This window comes from Loxodonta africana, chromosome 18 (assembly GCF_030014295.1).
Source record: "Loxodonta africana isolate mLoxAfr1 chromosome 18, mLoxAfr1.hap2, whole genome shotgun sequence".
Taxonomy (NCBI): Eukaryota; Metazoa; Chordata; class Mammalia; order Proboscidea; family Elephantidae; genus Loxodonta; species Loxodonta africana.
This window is the reverse complement of record NC_087359.1, coordinates 75,134,790-75,153,745: the sequence shown is the minus strand read 5'-3', so window position 1 is coordinate 75,153,745 and position 18,956 is coordinate 75,134,790. Positions and strand designations below refer to the sequence as shown.

Genomic DNA, 18,956 nt, shown 5'->3' with positions numbered 1-18,956 from the left:
ACCAAGGACTGAGTAAATGTGAGCATGTCAAAGGCAAACTTTGCACAATTTAGCTAGTTATGGGTAGACTGAGAAGGGAAGAGTTAATGATTTCTGCTATACAGAGCACTAACAAATTCTGTTCTGACTGGTCAGAGTGAGGAAAGTGCAAAGATCTGAATTCTTGAGCTCTGGTTCAAGCTGGATGGAGGAAGAGAACAGTGTTCTGTAGACAGTGTCTGTCCCCCTGTGGGCATCCAGCCATCACCTTAATCTCTTCCATCAGGCCTTTAGACAAGCTGGCCGGCAGGGAGGGAGGTAGGAGGGAGACAAGACGAGCTTGTGGTAAAACTATAAGCTTGAAACTCCCCTCTGGAAGAGGAAGGCAAGGGGCTGTGTTTTAGAGACTCTGCCTCGTAGGTGGAAGAGAGGCAGGCAGCTTCCGGTGGTGCACCCGTCCTCCCACACCAGTGGCAGGTTGTTGACAGCTGGCAGACTGAAGAGATGCCTAGATGAGATAGAGTTTCCAGGGGTTCACTCAGGCTCCCGGTGTCAGGCAAAGAAACAGACCAGGGGAACAAGACTCTGAGTCACTGCTCTAATATCTCCCCTATGTAGTTCTTCTTTACCACTGCACCAGTTACCACTAAAACAAGGCCGGAATAGAAAACCCCAAATTACCTACACAGAGTCCCTGGGTAATGCAAATGGTGAACACACTCAGCTGCTAACTGAAAGGTTGGAGGTTTAAGTACACCCAGCAGCACCCTGGAAGAAAGGCCTGGAGATCTACTTCTGAAATACCAGCCATTGGAAATCCTATGGAGCACAGTTCTACACTGAAAGACATGGGGACACCATGAACTGGAATTGACTCTATGGCAACTGGTTTTTTTTTTTTTTTCTTTGTAATTACCTACACAGTGTGGACTCTGGACTGGACCTTCTAGTTTTGAATCTCAACACTGCTGCTTACCAGTTATGCAATCTCAGTCAACGTACTCAATTTGTTTGTGCTCAGTTTTGTCATCTCTAAATTGGAGATGGGAGTCCATGGTGATGCAAACAGTTAACACACTCAGCTGCAAACAGAAAGATTGAAAATTTGAGTCCATCCAGAGGGGCCTCAAAAGAAAGGCTGGTGATCAACTTTTGAAAAACCAGCCATTGAAAACCCTATGGACCCATCAGCAAATGAATGGCTAAGCAAAATGTGGTACATACCACAAGGGAATACTATGCCACCGTAAAGAACAATAATAGTTCATGAAACATATTATAACATGGATGGACCTGGAGGGCATAATGGTAAGTGAAATAAGCACAAAAGGAGAACTATTGTATGATCCCTCTTTTAAAGAAGATAATAGACATACATAAAGAGACCAATGTTCATTGGTGGTTACTAGGGGGAGGTGAGGAAGGATGGGGAAGCACGCTGTAGATCGTAGACACTTGTTATTGTTGGTGATGGGAAAAGTGGCACTGAATGTGTGTAGTGAACACAGTATGGCCAAAGTAAATGATGCTGCTAAGAAGTGCCCGTGAGAAAAGGATGCCTGTACCAAAGAATTTGACATATATAAGTAGGCAACAACTCCAACAAAGAACAAAAAATGAGTCTAGGATCACATATGGATGGGTATAGGCATATATGAGTAGGTACAGGTGTATTCATATGTGAGAACAGATAGAAGTATCTATAACCAAAAAAAAAAAAAAGAGCCAAACCCATTGTGGTTAAGAGCTCGACTGCTAACTGAAAGGTCTGCGGTTCAAATCCGCTAGCTGCTCTGTGGGAGAGAGATGTGGCAATCTGCTTCTGTAAAGATTACAGTTTTGGAAACCCTTTGGGGCAGTTCTACTTTGTCCTATGGAGTTGCTATTGGTTGGAATGAGAAGTATCTATACATACTGTAAATACAAATCTGTGTGGGCAGGCACATATATTCATTGAAGATACAACTACAGATACTCCCCAGACATAACCAAATACCTTCTGAGATTAGATTTCTAGGTCTGAAAGCTTGGGACCATAGTCCCATTGGACAACTCAGTCAACTGGCATAACACAGCTCACAAAGTTCATGTTCTGCATTCTAGTGAAGTGAGTAGCATCTGGGGTCTTAAAAGCTTATGAGTGGCCATCTAAGATACAACTATTGGTTTCTACTTGTCAGGGGCAAAAGAGTAAGAAAGTAACCAAAATCACAGAGAAGAAACAAGTCTTCAAGGGTGATAGCCTACATGAGCCATGGCCTCATCTACCAGAAGATCAGAACTGTATGGTGCCTGGCTACCACCACTGACCGATCTGACCGGAGGCACAATAGATGATTCCAGTTAGAATGGGAGACAAACGCAGATCAAAACTCAAGTTCTTAGAAAAGGCCAGACTAACTGGATGACCTGAGACCAGAGGACTCCCTGAGACTATTGCCCTGAGACACTCCTTAAACCTTAGACCCAAACAACCCCGAGATCTCCTTTTAGCAGAAAAGCAGAGTGACACACAAAATAAAGGCTATTACCACTTAGATAGGTGCTGTACTAAAAAAACATCTGTATGAGCCAAAAAGGTCAACATTTACTCCAAAGCAAAGATGAGAAGATAAGGGGTTAGGGAAACCAGAGTACGGGAAATGGAACAACCAGAACACAGTTAAAGACAATGTTGACACAATGTGGAAAATGGAATTAATGTCATTGATCAGTTTGTGGAAATTGTCAAATGGGAATTTAACCTGCTGTGTAAACTTTCACCAAAACTACAATAAAATACTATTAAAAAAAGAAAACCCTATGGATCACAGTTCTACTCTGACATACAAGGGGTCCCCATGAGTCGGAATCAACTCGACAGCAACTGGGCTCTTCTGGGGCTTAACCCACTCTTCTTCCTTTAGTTCTGCTCTTATGAGTGATGACAATTTGATCAAAGAACTTTAACCCCATTTTTCATTTGCAAAATGTGGATGGCAACGCCCCCACCTCATAGTGTTGTACGAGATTTAAGAGAGATGAGATAAAAAATCCTTCACCTAAGGCTTGACTGTAATATCCAGTCTTTCTCAATTTATGTTCACTTGTTGTTAGATGCTGTTGAATCTGCTCCAACTCATGGTGATTCCACATACAACAGGACAAAACATTGTCCAGCACTGCACCATCTTCATGGTCATTGGTGTGTCCATTATGGTGGCCACTGTGTATTCTGAGTGTTTCAATCTAAAGGCTCTTCTTCCAGCACTGTATTGGCCAGTATTCAGCTGTGATCCATAGGGTCTTTTGCTGGTTGATTTTTGGAAGTAGATTGCCATGTCTTTCTTCCCAGTCTGCCTTAGTCTGGAAGTCCCACTAAAATCTGTCCACCGTGGTTGACCCTGCTGGTATTTGAAATCCCAGGGCGTAGCTTCCAGCATTATAGCAACATGCAAGGCACCACAGTACCACACACTGACAGACAGGTGGTAGAATGTTCAGTAAGTGGGAGCTAATAATGGGTAAGCACACACTTGGCCCTTCTCCACGCCTGAAGCCACACAGCTGGGGCCATACAGGCTTTGAGATGAGTCTCTCTTGCTGCCTCAACCATCAAATGCTTTTTCTGTCTATTGAACAGAATGGTGTGGTAGAAAGGGCAGTGAGGTCAGGAACCTGAGAAGACCTGGATTCTAGTTCCAGTTCTTTCAATGGCTGGCTCTGGGCTCTTATACAAATCTATATAATCTCTATGGTCTCTGTTTCTTCATTTTTTAAATGACTTAACGTTTGGGAGCTACATCTGACTCAGGAGTGATATTGTGAGACAGCTCAGATGTGTTCTCACAGATGTTATGTGGGGCTCAGTGGCTTCACCTTCAGGCTAAGCCCTTCTGCAGTATAGCTTTTGGATCTCTGAACGAGTTTTTGGTAGGTTTCTGCCAGAGTCCTGGCTGGAACATGCTGGCTATATCCACAGGGTCTGGATATTTGCTGGTCTGAGGTTCCCTAGAGTCTTACCCGCATACGCGGTTCCCTGCGGGAATTAATTCCAACTATATCTGTCCTGAAAGGAGCCCTGGTGGCACTGTGATTACAGTGCTCAGCTGCTAACCAAAAAGTCAGCTGTTTGAACCCACCAGCAACTCTGTGGGAGAAAGATGTCTCAGTCTGCTTCCCTGAAGATTACAGCCTTGGAAACCCTATTTGGCAGTTCTACTCTGCCCTAATGGGTTGCTTTGAGTCGGAATTGACTCCACAGCAGTGGGTTTTACGTCTGTTTGGAGGCAGTGGTAGAATTCTTCCCTCCTAGAAGGAGACCCACGTTTGATTCTTGGCCAATGAACTTCAAGCACAGCCACCACCCATCTGTCAGTGGAGGACCAAATGTTGCTGTGATGCTGAATGGATTTCAGCAGAGCTTCCAGACTAAGACTAGGAAGAATGGCCTGGTGATATACTTCCAAAAGTAAGTCAATGAAAACCCTATGTACTACAACTATCGGATCTTCAACCAATCATGGGTATGGCACAGGACTGGGCAGCATTTCTTTCCATCGTGTGAGGGGTCGCCATGAGTCGGGCGCCGGCTCGACGGCCACTAACAACAACATGTCTGCTTCATTGGACGGTCACATCCTCACTATCTAATCACTTCGCTTAGACATTTCCATATGGATGTGACTCTGCTTGGTATAAAAGGCATCTTTCCCTCAATAACAACTTAGTGCTATTTTGGAGAGGGGTCTTTTGGAAGGGTAGGGTTTGCAGGTTCTTGTCCAGGAGAGAAGAACCGTGAACTCCACAGGTGAAAAGGCTGTACCTGACCACGGGTAAGAGAGGTCCTGGGCTCAGACCGTAAGCCAGATTGTACTCTGGAGATTTGAACAGTGACTGCTCAAGCAGCTGGAAGCCAGGTGCGGAGACAGGCCATGAGTGTCCACATGTGGAGTTGAAAGAATGTGGGAAAAAAAAAAAAGAACCCAGAGTTTGTAGGGCTGAGGCTGTGCCAGTGGTTACAGATGGTTTCTCAGGAGTTCCAATACGGCTACTTGTGAGCTGAACTTGGAATCAGAGTCTGAATCCAAGTGCAAATTTGGTACTTAGTATCCACATGACCTTGGGAATTGTCCAGGGTAAGAGAGTTCCCTCATCTGAAGCAGAACTATCATGTATGCTTTGGGGGATGTTCTTTTTCATCCCAAGAATATTGGGCGTACCATCAGGGACTGCAATAGTTTTTGCTTTCTTTCCTTTATGCCATTTTTCTTCCCAGGCATTCTGGGATAATTATATAACATTATATTCAAGATGCTGAGACTTCTCCAGCCCAAAGGAAACAACTCAGGAATGCGTTATATTTACTGAGAAATAATCAGTAAACAAAATTCTAATATATTGAAGTCACTCCTCAGGTGCCCACAACGCTGTTTACCTATGTCTGTTCACAATGCCATATGAACTGTGAATTTGCAAAAGAGTTTGGCATTAAATATTATTTTATTAAGAGTGGGAGGGTCTGGATGATCACTAAGCCTCTAGGGTGTCTCGGAGCAGCTGGGCTCACCTGGAAAATGTTGGCGAAATCTCTGAGATTGAAGACATAGTGAAATTTGATGGCGGTGGGTAGGAATGTGGTGGAAATTTTCTGGTGGAAGGTGAGGGCCAGATTGATCAGCTGGGGGATGGATTTCTGCAGTGATGCTGGGAAGTTTCCAAGCTTCAGATGCTGACTCAGGATGGTGCTGTAGATGGAGGACAGGGCATCTGCCCCCGGGAAGGAGAGCACAAACACACTGAAGTGACGCTGCGCAAGGGGACAAAGGTATGTGGGAGAGACCATGTGTTAGATATCCCTTTCCTTGGAACAAAAATCACTTTTGCTAGATTTGGACAAAATAATCAAGAGTTCTTAGGAGAAATATACACTGGGAACATTTTTGGGGGCTTTGGGTTCTACGTTCTGGTCACATTTCTCACACTAAATTCAAACTTAGTTTGAATGTACAATCTAGAGGAATATGGGCTTTGGACTTTTGGCCAATGTTGGCAGCATGCGGTAGCAGGAAAAGAATCTGAGTCCAGTTCCACATTTGATACTTAGCATCCACATGACTTTGGGATGTGATTTCATCTCTTTGAAGTTCCTTCATCTGAAAAATGAGGGAGTTGGGTCTTATGACCTTATGAGCTCTTCCAGCTCTAAAGGCTTTATTGATTTGGGTCTAGGAGTATCTCTGCTCCCTAGAAATGTAAGTCAGCATCCTGTATGATTTACCACGTTGAGGGGCTGGGCAGAGTAAGGGCCAATTTTTACTGATACTGAAGTATCATCAGCCTAGTAAGGTTGTATTGAGGACCCAGGTGCCCTGGCTGCTCCCTTACCTGGAGCCGTGGGTTGATGGTGAAGCTGCCTGCAGTGGGATTCATGCAGGAAACATACTGCACATTCATGATCTCCTTTAGGGACAGCTTGTTCCTGTCATACCTGGAATAGTCAGAAACCATGGAAGAGAGTTGTGTGAAGGCCCAGGCAGATGGGTTACAAGAGTGCCTTGTCAAGGTGAGGTAGGGTATGTTCTGACTTTCCTGTGTTTGAGTTGTAAAATATCTAGATTCACTGATAGGACTGAAAAGACAAAAGGGCCTAGGACAAAATTCTCAGGAAACCAGTCTCTATGGAAATAGCATAGGAAGAACAGACCACAAAGGTGGACTAAGAGGAAAATCAGGGGGTGTGGCATCCCAAAGCCAAAACAAGTCAGTGTTTCCCAAAGGATAGAGTGGCCAACCACGTCAAGTGCTGCAGAGAGAATAAGAAAGACAGTGACTCAAAGGTGCCCGTTGGGTTTAGCAATAATGATGCAGTTGGTAATTTGGCAAGAATAGTTCAGTAAAGTGGAGGAATAGAAGCCAAAGAATAGTGGACAGTGGAATGAGTGGGAGATGAAGAAATGGAAACAGAGTGGGAAATTTAGTTGTGTAGGAGAAAAGGGACAAAGAAATTGAGAAAATGATTTTTTAAAACACAATAGAGGAGAGTTATGCAAGTTTAAATATTGATGTGAAGGAGTCAGTCAGGAGAGGGGGGACTAATTGAAGATGTGAGGATTTCAGGAGGTGGGAGAGAGTAGAATCAGATGTTGATGGATGGCTAAGCCTTAGGTAAGATACAACAGGCCACCACCCGTCTGTCAGTTTGTTGCAGTGTGGCGGCTTATGTGTTGCTCTGATGCTGGAAACTATGACACCTCAAATACCAGCAGGGTCACCCATGGTGTACAGATTTCAGAGAAGCTTCCAGACCAAGACAGACTAGGAAGAAAGGCCTGGCAATCTACTTCTGAAAATTAGCCAATGAAAACACTATGGGTCACAGATAATGAAAAAGAAAGACAGAAGAACTGATGCATTTGAACCGTGGTGTTGGTAAAGTATATTGAATGTACCTTGGACTGCCAAAAAATGAACAAATCCGTCATAGAAGAAATACAGCCAGAATGTTTCTTAGAAGTGAGAATGGTGAGATCTCAACTCACTTACTTTGGACACATCATCAGGAAAGACCAATTTCTAGAAAAGGACATAATGTTTGGTAAAGAGGGCCAATGAAAATGAAGGAGACCCTCAATGAGACGGATTGACACAGTAGCTGCAACAATGGGCTCAAACATATCATGAAGATGACGCAGGAACAGGCAATGTTTTGCTTTGTTATACATTAAGGCCACATATTTGAAGAGCAGTACAATTTCCAAAGTGGTTTTCCATTTGTTGTTGGGCAACTAACAACAATCACAACAACATTAAGATGTAACAGGAGGAGGTGGGGGCGGATGCATGTAAGTTGTATAGAAGTAAGGATTGTGATGGGTTTGTGTTAACTGTGAAGGTCAATCAACTGAGGAGGGTGGGGGGTTAGAGGACAAAGAAGAATGTATGAAATAAATGTTGCTGTGAGTGGAAAGGTAAACACACTAAGGAAATATGGAAGAATTTCCAGGAAGTTACTACTGCCAGTTTGAGGTTTGGGACATAAAACCACAAACCAAGGTTTGTGAATTTAAAGTAAAACTAGCTAGCTTGACTATGGTTTTTCCCAGTAGAGTGCAGCTGCTCAGATACCAGTGTGGAGACTGTGGAGAGTTGTATACGGCAGGCATCCAATGAGGATTTTGGGAATGAATGAGAGGTAACTCACATTACCATCGTAACTATAATTCCCTCTGAATTCCCGCTTCCTGTGTGCCATTCTTTCTCAGCAGCTGTGAAGTAGGAAGGTGAGCCAAAGTCGTCTCAAATCACTGACTTGTTTTTTTCTTTTTTTCCTGGAAAGTTCAGACCTCCTGACCTTAAAAACTATTGTATTACAAGAGATAATATCAAGTCCTGGGAGCTGCTCTGAAGAGGCAAAAGCTCTGAAGACTCCCTGCCTGCAGATACATGCGTCCGGTGTTACCGGCTCAGTGTTACCAGATCATGGAGGGGGAGTGGTTAATTCTGCTTTAGGGATTTGAAGGTTCCCAGAATCCCGGGGTGGTGCAAATGGGTAATGAACTTGGCTTCTAACCAAAAGGTTGGAGGTTCGAGTCCACCCACTGGTGCCTTGAAAGAAAGGCATGGCGATCTGCTTTTGAAAGGTCACAGATTTGAAAACCCTGTGGAGCACAGTTCTACTCCTTCACACTTGGGGTTGTCATGAGTCACAGTTGACTTGAGAGCAGCTGGTTTCTGGAGAAGGCAACTTTTGAGATGAGTCTTGAAGAAAAAATTAAGCTTTTTTCCTTAGCTGAGAGCTCAGTAACTTTTCTGGTCAAAATTTTCATGTGGATACCCGTGCCCCTGTTTGAAAGGCATTCCAGAGAACACAGAATCCCATTAGGAACCTGGTTTACCACGGGATGCTGGTATCAGAACTAAGCTGAAGTTTGCAACTTCCTCCGCCATCCCATGTAACAATGATTGCCTTCATCCCTGCCTTAGTGCTGGCCCTTGACCCCTAGGCCCTTTGCGTGTCTGCTCTTACCAGTGGCCATAGTCCAGATGTTGCCTGATGATGGTGTGGGGCTGCACGGTCCCATAGGCATCCACCTCAGGCATGTTCATGTCATCAATAAAATAGATAAGCTTCTTGTTGCCTGTGGGGCCATAGTTCCTGCCAGCCTTCTTTTCTAGAGGCTTCTCCAGGACACCTGCGGAGAGAGCCAGTTAGTGAGAGAAGAAGCTTCAAACCTCAGATACCAGCAGAGACAGCACAGATGTCAAGGACTAGCGATGGTACACACACATGCACACACACAGGCAACACCCACAGCAACAGCAACTACTAGATTCAGGCATTTTCCAGGCCAGAAGGTGAAGCTGGAAGCCACTAGGTAGTAATGGTGGCAGTGGAGTCCCTGGGTCGTACAAATGGTTAAAGTGTTTGGCTGCTAACCAAAAGGTGGGTGATCTGCGACCACCCAGAGGCACATTTGAAGAAAGACCTGGCGATCTATTTCCAAAAAATCAGCTATTGAAAACCCTGTGGAGCACAGCTGTACCTCGACACACATGGGGTCGCCATGATTCAGAGTTGCCTCCACAGCGACAGGTTTAATGGCGGTAGTACGTGTCAGGCACTAGTGTCGCGGATGGCTGCCTCCCCTGCCTGCAGGTTTTCTGGACCCTAACCGAGCATCAGAGGGCCTTTCTGGAGACTACGTACAGAGAGCAGGAACCAAACAGCACAGATTCCCAGCCTGACAGGACTTGTTTAGAACAAACTTCAGTAATAGAGTGGAGATAGATTTTTTTTTTTTCAGTAAAGCAATTAAATATTTATGTATTGCAAGAACCGACACTTGCTATTACAGCTGGAAGCGCTGAGAGACATCTGATTTCTTCTCTTGAAAAACAAGTTTGTAAACAAGAAGAAAGTGTCAATAGACATATGAAAGTGACAGAAAGACAAGTTCCTTCAAGAAGCTTGACTATTCTAATTTTCAGGTTCTGAGTTAAATTAAGTGTTTCAAATAGGATTTAAATTTAAATTTAATTAGCATCATATTAACATACACTATCAACCAATTAATCACCCAACACCTTCTTCTCCCCTAAAGATATAACAACTGTATACAAGATCTGTCAAAATGAAATATAATTAATGGGCTGCCAAGGACAAGCTTTCGAGAACAGTCCTTCTAATAGGAGATTCTCTCCTTAGGAAGACTTCTTTCTCCTCATCTCGAGGCAGTGATATTCAAATCAGCCTGGAATTAAGCAGGCCCTGTAATTTGGGTTGATTAGGCACTTTATCCTTCTAAATGATTATTGAGGAGAAAAGCATGTCAGTTAGCAAGAAGTGGCCTTGGAGTACACCAGAGTATCTCAAATGAATGTTGTTAAGTTCTTCAGGGGAAGGGAGGACTCCCTAAGGAAAAGCAGACACATTTTGAACTCTTCTTGGCCAAGCTCAGCTCCAGGTCACATACAAGATGCAATGATAGTGAGTTACTCTGTTTCCAGGCAGAACTGGAGAAGCACAAGTGAATTTAACTTCTTAGCAAAAATACTGACGTTGAAGGGTCTATGTAAATAAGACATATAAAGAAATGTGACCCTTCTACCACATTTCTGAGTTCTGCATTGCCACACACAAGACCAAATAATTAGGCCCATACCTGGGCACAGACTTCATTTGTACCATCTTACTGAATTTGTGCCCCATCTGGAATGGATTGGGGTTCACTCTGCGACCATGTGAAGTACAGCCAGCTGCCCCACCAGGGTCTACATTTTTATTCATGCCATTCTTCCTGTACCATTTCAACGCTGCCTTATATTTGAAGAGTGGCACAATTTCCAAAGTGGTTTTCCATTTGTTGTCTCATTTCACCATTTCCACTGCTACTATCCTTGTCCATCAGCTCAACGTGGTAACTACAACATTCTCCCAAATAGTTCCTCTGCTTTCACCCTAGCCACCCTTCACTATATTCTGAATGCAGCAAAAACGGGAGTCTTAGGTTGAGTTCTCTAGAGAAGCAAAACCAGTGACGTGTGTGTATGTAGATATACACAGAGAAAGAGCCACCACCCGTCCATCAGTTTGCCATATTGTGATGGCTTGTGTGTTGCTATGATACTGGAAGCTATGCCACCAGTATTTCAAATACCAGCAGGGACACCATGGTGGAAAGCTTTCAGTGGAGGTTCCAGACTAAAGTAGAACTAGAAGAATGACTTGGCAGTATACTTCTGAAAAATTGTCCAGTAAAAACCCTATTACAAGCAGTGAAACATTGTCTCATACAGTGCCGGAAGATGAGCCCCTCAGGTTGGAAGTCACTCAAAATACGACTGAGGAAGAGCTGTCTCATCAAAGTAAAGTTGATTTTAATGACATGGATGGTGTCAAGCTTTCAGGACCTTCATTTGCTGAGGTGGCATGACTCAAAATGAGAAGAAACATCTGCAAACATCCATTAATAATCAAAATGTGGAATGTATGAAGTATGAATCTAGAAAAACTGGAGTCACCAAAAATGTAATGGAATGCATAAATATTGATACCCTAGGCATTAGTGAGCTGAAATGGACTGGTGTTGGCCATTTTGAATCAGACAGTCATATGGTCTACTATGCGGGGAATGGAAATTGAAGAGGAATGGCATAGCATTCATCTTCAAAAAGAACATTTCAAGATCTATCCTTAAGTATAACACTGTCAGTGATAGGAAACATCCACATGCCTAGAAAGAATCAGTTAATATGACTTTTAATCAAATTTACGCACCAACCACTAATGCCAAAGACAAAGAAATTGAAGATTTCTACCAACTTCTGCAGTCTGAAATTCATCAAACATGCAATCAAGATGCATTGATAATTACTGGCGATTGGAATGTGAAAGTTGGAAACAAAGAAGAATCAGCAATCGGAAAATATGGCCTTACTTGATAGAAATGACACCTGAGATCACATGATAGAATTTTGCAAGATCAATGGCTTAATCATTGAAAACACCTTTGTCCATAAACAGTGACTATACACGCGGACCTCAGCAGATGGAATACACAGGAAACAAATTGACTGCATCTGTGGAAAGAGATGATGGACAAGCTCAATATCAACAGTCAGAAAAAGGTCATGGACTGACTGCAGATCAGACCATTAATTGCTCATACGCAAGTTCAAGTTGAAGTTGGAGAAAATTAAAACAAATCTAGGACAACCAAAGTATGACTTAGAGTAAATACATCTCACTTGAATTTAGAGACCATCTCAAGAATAGATTTGATGCATTGAACACTAATGACCGAAGACCAGACGAGTTGTGGGATGACATCAAGGACATCACACATGAAGAATGCAAGAGGTAATTAAAAAGACAGAAAAGAAAGGCCAAAATGGATGTCAGAAGAGACTCTGAAACTTGCTGTTGAACATTGAGTAGATAAAGCGAATGGAAGAAATGGTGAAGTAAAAGAGTCAAAGAGAAGACTTCAAAGGGCAGCTTGAGATGACAAAGTATTACAGTGAAATGTGCAAAGACCTGGAGTTAGGAAACCAAAAGAGAAGAACATGCTCAGCATTTCTCAAGCTGAAAGAACTGAAGAAAATATTCAAGCCTTGGGTTGTAACATTGAAGGGTTCTATTGTTAAATGTTGAATGACATAGGAAGCATCAAAAGAAGATGGAAGGAATACACAATGTCACGGTACCAGAAAGAATTGGTCCAAGTTCAACCACTGCAGGAGGTAGCATATGATCAAAACCTGATGGTATTAAAGGAAGAAATTCAAGCTGCACTGAAGGCATTGTTGAAAAACAAGGCACCAGGAATTGATGGAATACCAACTGAGATTTTTCAACAACTGGATGCAACACTGGAGGTGCTCACTCGTCTATGCCAAGAAATTGGAAAGACGGCTACCTGGCCAAATGACTGGAAGAGATCCATATTTGTTCCCATTCCAAAGAAAGGTGATCCTGCAGAATGCAGAAATTATTGAATATCATTAATGTCATATGCAAGTAAAATTTTGCTGAAGATAATTCAAAATTGGTTGCAGCAGTACATCGACAGAGAACTGCCAGAAATTCAAGCCAGATTCAGAAGAACAGTGGAACAAGGGAGAGCATTGCTGATGTCAGATGGATCTTGGCTGAAAGCCGAGAATACCAGAAAATGTTTGCCTGTGTTTCATTGACTATACAAAGGCATTCGACTGTGTGGACCATAAGAAATTATGGACAACATTGCGAAGAATGGGAATTCCAGAACACTTAATTGAGCTCATAAGGAATCTGTGCTTAGGCCAATATGCAGTCATTTGAACAGAACAAGGGGGTACTGGATGGTTTAAAATCAGGAAAGGCGTGTGTCACCTTTCACCGTACTTATTCAGTCTGTATGCTGAGCAAATAGTCCAAGAAGCTGGACTATATGAAGAAGGATGTGACATCAGGATTGGAGACTCATTAACAGCCTGCGATATGCAAATGACGCAACTTTGCTTGCTGAAAATGAAGCACTTCTGACGAAGACCAAAGACTACAGCCTTCAGTATGGGTTACACCTCAACATAAAGAAAACAAAAGTCCTCACAACTGGACCAATAAGCAACATCATGATAAGTGGAGAAAAGACTGAAGTTGTCAAGGATTTCATTTTACTTGGGTCCACAGTCACCGCCCATGGAAGCAGTAGTCAAGAAATCAAATGATGTATTGTGTTGGGAAAATCTGCTATAAAAGACCTTGTTAAAGTGTTAAAAAGCAAAGATGTCACTTTGAGGCCTAAGGTGTGCCTGACCCAAGCCATGGTATTTTCAAACACGTCATATGGATGTGAAAGCTGGACAATGAATAAGGAAGACCTAAGAAGAACTGATGCCTTTGATTTATGGCATTGGCAAAGAATACCGAATATACAATGGACTTCCAGAAGAACAAACAAATCTGTCTTGGAAGAAGTACAGCCAGAATGTTCCTTAGGAAAGAGGATGGAGAAACTTCATCTCATATACTTTGACATGTTAAGAGGGGGGACCAATCCCTGAATAAGGACGTCATGCTTGGTAAAGGGTCAGAAAGAAAGAGGAAGACCCTCAATGAAATAGATGGACACACTGGCTGCAAGAGTGCGCTCCAACACAGCGATGGTTGTGAGGACGGTGCTGGACCGGGCAGCGTTTCATTTTGTTGTATATGGGCTCACTGTGAGTTGGAACTGACTTGTTGGCACCTAACAACAAATATATATGTATATGGAGAGATTTATCTTAAGAAAATGGCTCATGTAGTTGCAGAGGCTGGCAAGGCCCAAGTCTGTGAGCCATGCGTTAGGCTGGAAACTTCTCCTGACTCAAGTAACTTCAGGGACTGACCAATCCAAGACCTGCAGGTCAGATAGCAGGCCGCTGACTCACCGGCTGCAGATACTAACAAATCCAAGATTGGTAGGTAAGATGGCAGGATGCTGGCTCAAGTCCCAAGAACTGGAGGTCAGAGGATGATAAGATGTATACAGGATCCAGAGCAAGCAAATGAGGTTTGCCAGAAAGTCCATATATATGCACTAGATGCAGGCCACACCCTCAAGGAAATTCTGCTTACAACTGATTGGCTGATCACATCAGATCACATCCTGAAGGATGACCAGATCATTATGTAACTGCCAAACCACTGAGAATCATGTCCCAGCCAAGGTGACACACAGCCTTAACCATCACAAGGGGTTATCCTTGAAAAGTGTAAATCAGACTATGTGTGCCTTCTGCTTAAAACCCTCCAATGGCATCTCATCTCTGTTGGAGCAAATGCCAGCCTGGCCACTTCTGCAGACCTTGCATCTCAAGATTTTCTCTCCCACAGTCCCCTCTCTGTCACACCCTCTGCTGCAGCCATCCTTCCTCTGACACACCGGTCACTCACTCCTCAGGGCCCTTGCTCTGTTTCCTTGCCTGTAATCCTCTTCCACTTCCAGCCTGGTTTTCTCCCTCCCCTCCATCAGGCACTTATTTACTCAAGTGCCATTTTCTCAGTAGGACTTCCCTGGCACTATATCTAAAATTAAATTCTGCACCCCACTGTGTCCCTGCTTCATATTTCTCCATAACACATCACTACCTGATATTCGATACATTTTACTTATTTACCTTGTGTGTTATCTCACCCTCTCCCCACTAGGATATAAATTCTATAAGAACATAAGTTTTTGTACACTGTCATAACCTCAGCACCTACAACATTATCTAGCGCTAGTTGTTGCTGAGTCAACTGCAACTCAGGGCGACCCCACTGTGTCAGAGTAGAACTGTACTCCACAGAATTTTTTGGAAGTAGATCAATAGGCCTTTTTTTCGAGGTGTCTCTGGATGGATTTGAACTGCCATCCTTTCAGTTAGTAGCTCAGTGCTTAACTGTTTGTACCACGCAGGGGCTCCAGCACACAGTAGGTATTCCTTCTCTCCTCAGTACCCTTCCTCCATCTTTGGGTTCAGAAATTCACAGCAACGTCTAGCTGGTCAGTCAGGACAGTTTCCAACCAAGACTGCTCTCAGCTCCTACTGCTGCCAGGCTCTGCTTCTCTTCACTTCTTGCTGCCGCTTCTCATCATCTCGATTCGTTTCTTGCCATCTTCAGTGTTACAGCTCTTTCTTCTCTCTCTTCTCATGTCTCTCTCAAAGCCTTTGTCAGGTAAACTGCTTATATGGCAAGCTCTTTATCAGTTTAAGGGCATCCCCCTCCCCCTAGAAAAGACAACGAACTAATCAATCCCCTGGGTAGGCCACAATCACCTAGTTTGCATTGTAATTGACCAAGCCCTGAAAGGGTTTTACATACCTTATTTGCACAGCTCCAGCCAATCATTTTTGACAGTTACAAGACTATGGCCAGAAAGGCCATACAGAAAAAGAAACTCATTGCTCTGCAATAGGGTAAAAAAGTAGGGTACTCAAAAACATTTACTGAATGAATAAATTTTATTCTTACAAGTCCCATCAGATAGGCAGAGACAAACTTTTAAGGAAATAGGGGTAAATGCAGGTTAAATCCTTGTAGAATTAGAATTCAGCTCTTTAGAGAGTGGTTCGAATGCTTTTTTCATCTCTCTTGGTGAGAGGGCCCTTCTGAACCCTCGCATCCCAGCTCCTCTCCAGGGCTGCGCTGCCCATTCCAGTCCCAGTGGCTCCTCCAGCCTCTGAACGTCTGAGCGGCTTATTCATCCCCCACAGAGCGTTGCCAGGGTCAGCTCCGTGCTGAGCACCTGACATATACCTTGAAGCCTCGCAGCGCCCTATCTTGTATTATCATTAGCTTCAGAAAAGAAATCTATTAACAAATGAGAAAACTGAGGCTTAAAGAAATTAAGGGACTTTGCTTAAGGTCATACAGCTACTTAGTGGCAAAGCCAGGATTTCAACCCAGGTCTGCCTGCCTGGGGAACCTCATGGCAGCACTACTGAAAACTGCTTCTTAAACATTGCTAAGACATGGCTCCTGCCCTTGAGAAAGCCCCACTGAGCTAACTCATTGCCTGCACCATATATACATACATATTTTTTTTTTTATATATATATATTTTAATTGTGCTTTAAGTGAAAGTTTACAGCTCAAGTTAGTTTCTCATACAAAAATTTACACACATTGTTATGTGACCCTAGTTGCTCTCTTTATATAATGTGACAGCACATTCCTTCTTTCCCCTGCCCCGGACTTCCTAGGTTCATTCAACCAGTTTCTGTCCCTTTCTGGCTTCTCATCTCACCTCCAGTCAGGACCTGCCTATTTAGTCTCATGTATCTGCTTGAACTAAGAAGCACATTCTTCACGAGTATCATTTTATGTCTTATAGTCCAGTCTAATCCTTGTTTGAAGAGTTGGCTTTGGGAATGGTTTTAGTTCTGGGTTAACAGAGAGTCCTGGGGCCATGTCTTCTGGGATTCCTCCAGTCTCAGTCAGGCCATTAAGTCTGGTCTTTTTACATAAATTTGAATTCTGCACCCCACTTTTCTCCTGCTCCATCAGGGATTCTCTGTTGTATTCCTTGTCAGGACTATCATTGGTGGTAGCTGGGCACCATCTAGTTCTTCTGGTCTCAGGCTGATAAGAGTCTCTGGTTTATGTGGCCTTTTCTGTCTCTTGGGCTAATATTTTCCTTGTGTCTTTGGTGTTCTTCCTTCTCCTCTGCTCCAGGTGGGTTGAGACCAATTGATGCATCTTAGATGGCCACTCACTAGATTTTAAGACTCCAGGTGCCACTCACCAAAGTGGGAGCCTACACCATGTTTTTAACACAGACCATTAGCAACTATTCACATCTTACTTTGTGCCAACATGATCTGCATACCTGTGTGTGAAATATTTTCCTTCCATATTATCTCACTTTTCACGTGTTCAAGGCTTTTCAGTTATATTGTAAGGGTATTACATTTATTCTTTCAAGAAAACATACTTTACATGATTCTAAAAGTAATACACATTCATTATAGAAAAATTAAGAAGCATAGATAACTGTAATGATGAAAATAAAAATCTCCCGTTAATTCTGTCAACCAGCAGTAAGCTCCACTTTCAATATTTTGTTGTATTTCTTTCCGGTCTATTTGCTCTGTTAGCTTTTTCCTTTACGAAGCCAGAATTATACTGAATATACTGATTTACATGTGAGTTTTTTCACTCAACCTATTGTGAATATCTTCATATGATAATAAATATCCTTTTAAAACATGCTTTTAGTTTTTGCATTGTGTCCCATATTTTGAAGATATCATAATTTATGGAAAGGTTTCTTTATTGTCAGAAATGTGTTGTTCCTGATTTCCTTTGAAACAATAACCATTCCATGCAGAATGTCTTGCCCACTAGATAACAAATCTTTGACGATTTAACTTTGGTTTGTGTCGTCTCCTTTTTATTACAGTGATATAACACAACAAAACACACATTTCATAAATTTCTACATGTACACTTCCATGGCACTGGTTACATTCTTCAAGTTGTGTGACTATCTCACCAGCTGTTATGGATTGAATTGTGTCCCCCAATATGTGTGTCAACCTGGCTAGTCCATGATTCCCAGTATTGTGTGGTTGTCTACCACTTTGTGATCTGATGTGATTACCCTGTGTGTTCTAACCTCCTAAATCCTAACCTCTATGATGTTAATGAGGCAGGATTAGAGGCAGTTATGTTAATGAGGCAGGACTCAATCTACAGCATTACGTCGTTGTGAGTCGATCTCTTTTGAGATATAAAAAAGAAAAGTTACCAGAGAGGAAAGGACCTCATTACCACCAAGCAAGAAGAGCCAGGAGTGGAGGGCATTCTTTGGGTCTGGGGTCCCTGTGCTGAGAAGTTCCTAGGCCAGGGGAAGGTTGATGACAAGGACCTTACCCCAGAACTGACAGAGAGAGGATGCCTTCCGCTGGAGCTGGGGCCCTGAATTTGGACTTCTAGCTTCCTAAACTGTGAGAGAATAAATTTCTGTTTGTTAAAGTCATCCACTTGTGGTGTTTCTGTTATCGCAGCACTAGACAACTAAGACACTATCTTTTCCTAAATTGTCCCACCGCTGTTAACATACATTCAATGCACTCTAAGTAAAAACCTCCCCTTTCCCTGATAACCGCTAATTACTTATGGTTTCTACTATTTACTTATTTCGTAAACGTGCTATCAAACAGTGTTTGCTTTTGTGTCTGAATTATTTTGCTCAGTATAATGTCCTCTAGATTCATTCATGTTGTGGAGTGCATCGGGACTTCATTCCTCTTTATGTCTTTTTGAGAAGACGTTAAGGTAAGTGGAAGGGAGCTGTCTGTCTGTAATGGAAGCGCATTGCTCCTCTGAGGTAGAGAGATCGATTAGATCTTTTACGGCCTGTCTAACTTTAAGTGTTTAATGAATAGATAAGTCTTATGCAAAGCCTCAGACACCTGAGCTCCTATCTAATTAGTAAAATGAAGCACTCAAATGTTTGTTGAACTAGTCATTGAAATTGCAG

General features: G+C 42.8%; 1 protein-coding gene across 1 annotated transcript in view; it reads right to left on the bottom strand.

Moving 5' to 3' along the window:
* The window catches only part of DNAH9 (dynein axonemal heavy chain 9), a 486,803-nt gene that overhangs the window by 238,052 nt on the left and 229,795 nt on the right, over positions 1–18,956 (bottom strand). The window contains exons 39-41 of the mRNA XM_064271783.1: positions 8,987–9,152; positions 6,346–6,448; positions 5,528–5,767 (exon numbers count right to left, since the gene is read on the bottom strand). Of these exons, the coding sequence (XP_064127853.1) occupies positions 5,528–5,767; positions 6,346–6,448; positions 8,987–9,152 (509 nt within the window). The remainder of the gene's footprint in view (positions 1–5,527; positions 5,768–6,345; positions 6,449–8,986; positions 9,153–18,956) is intronic.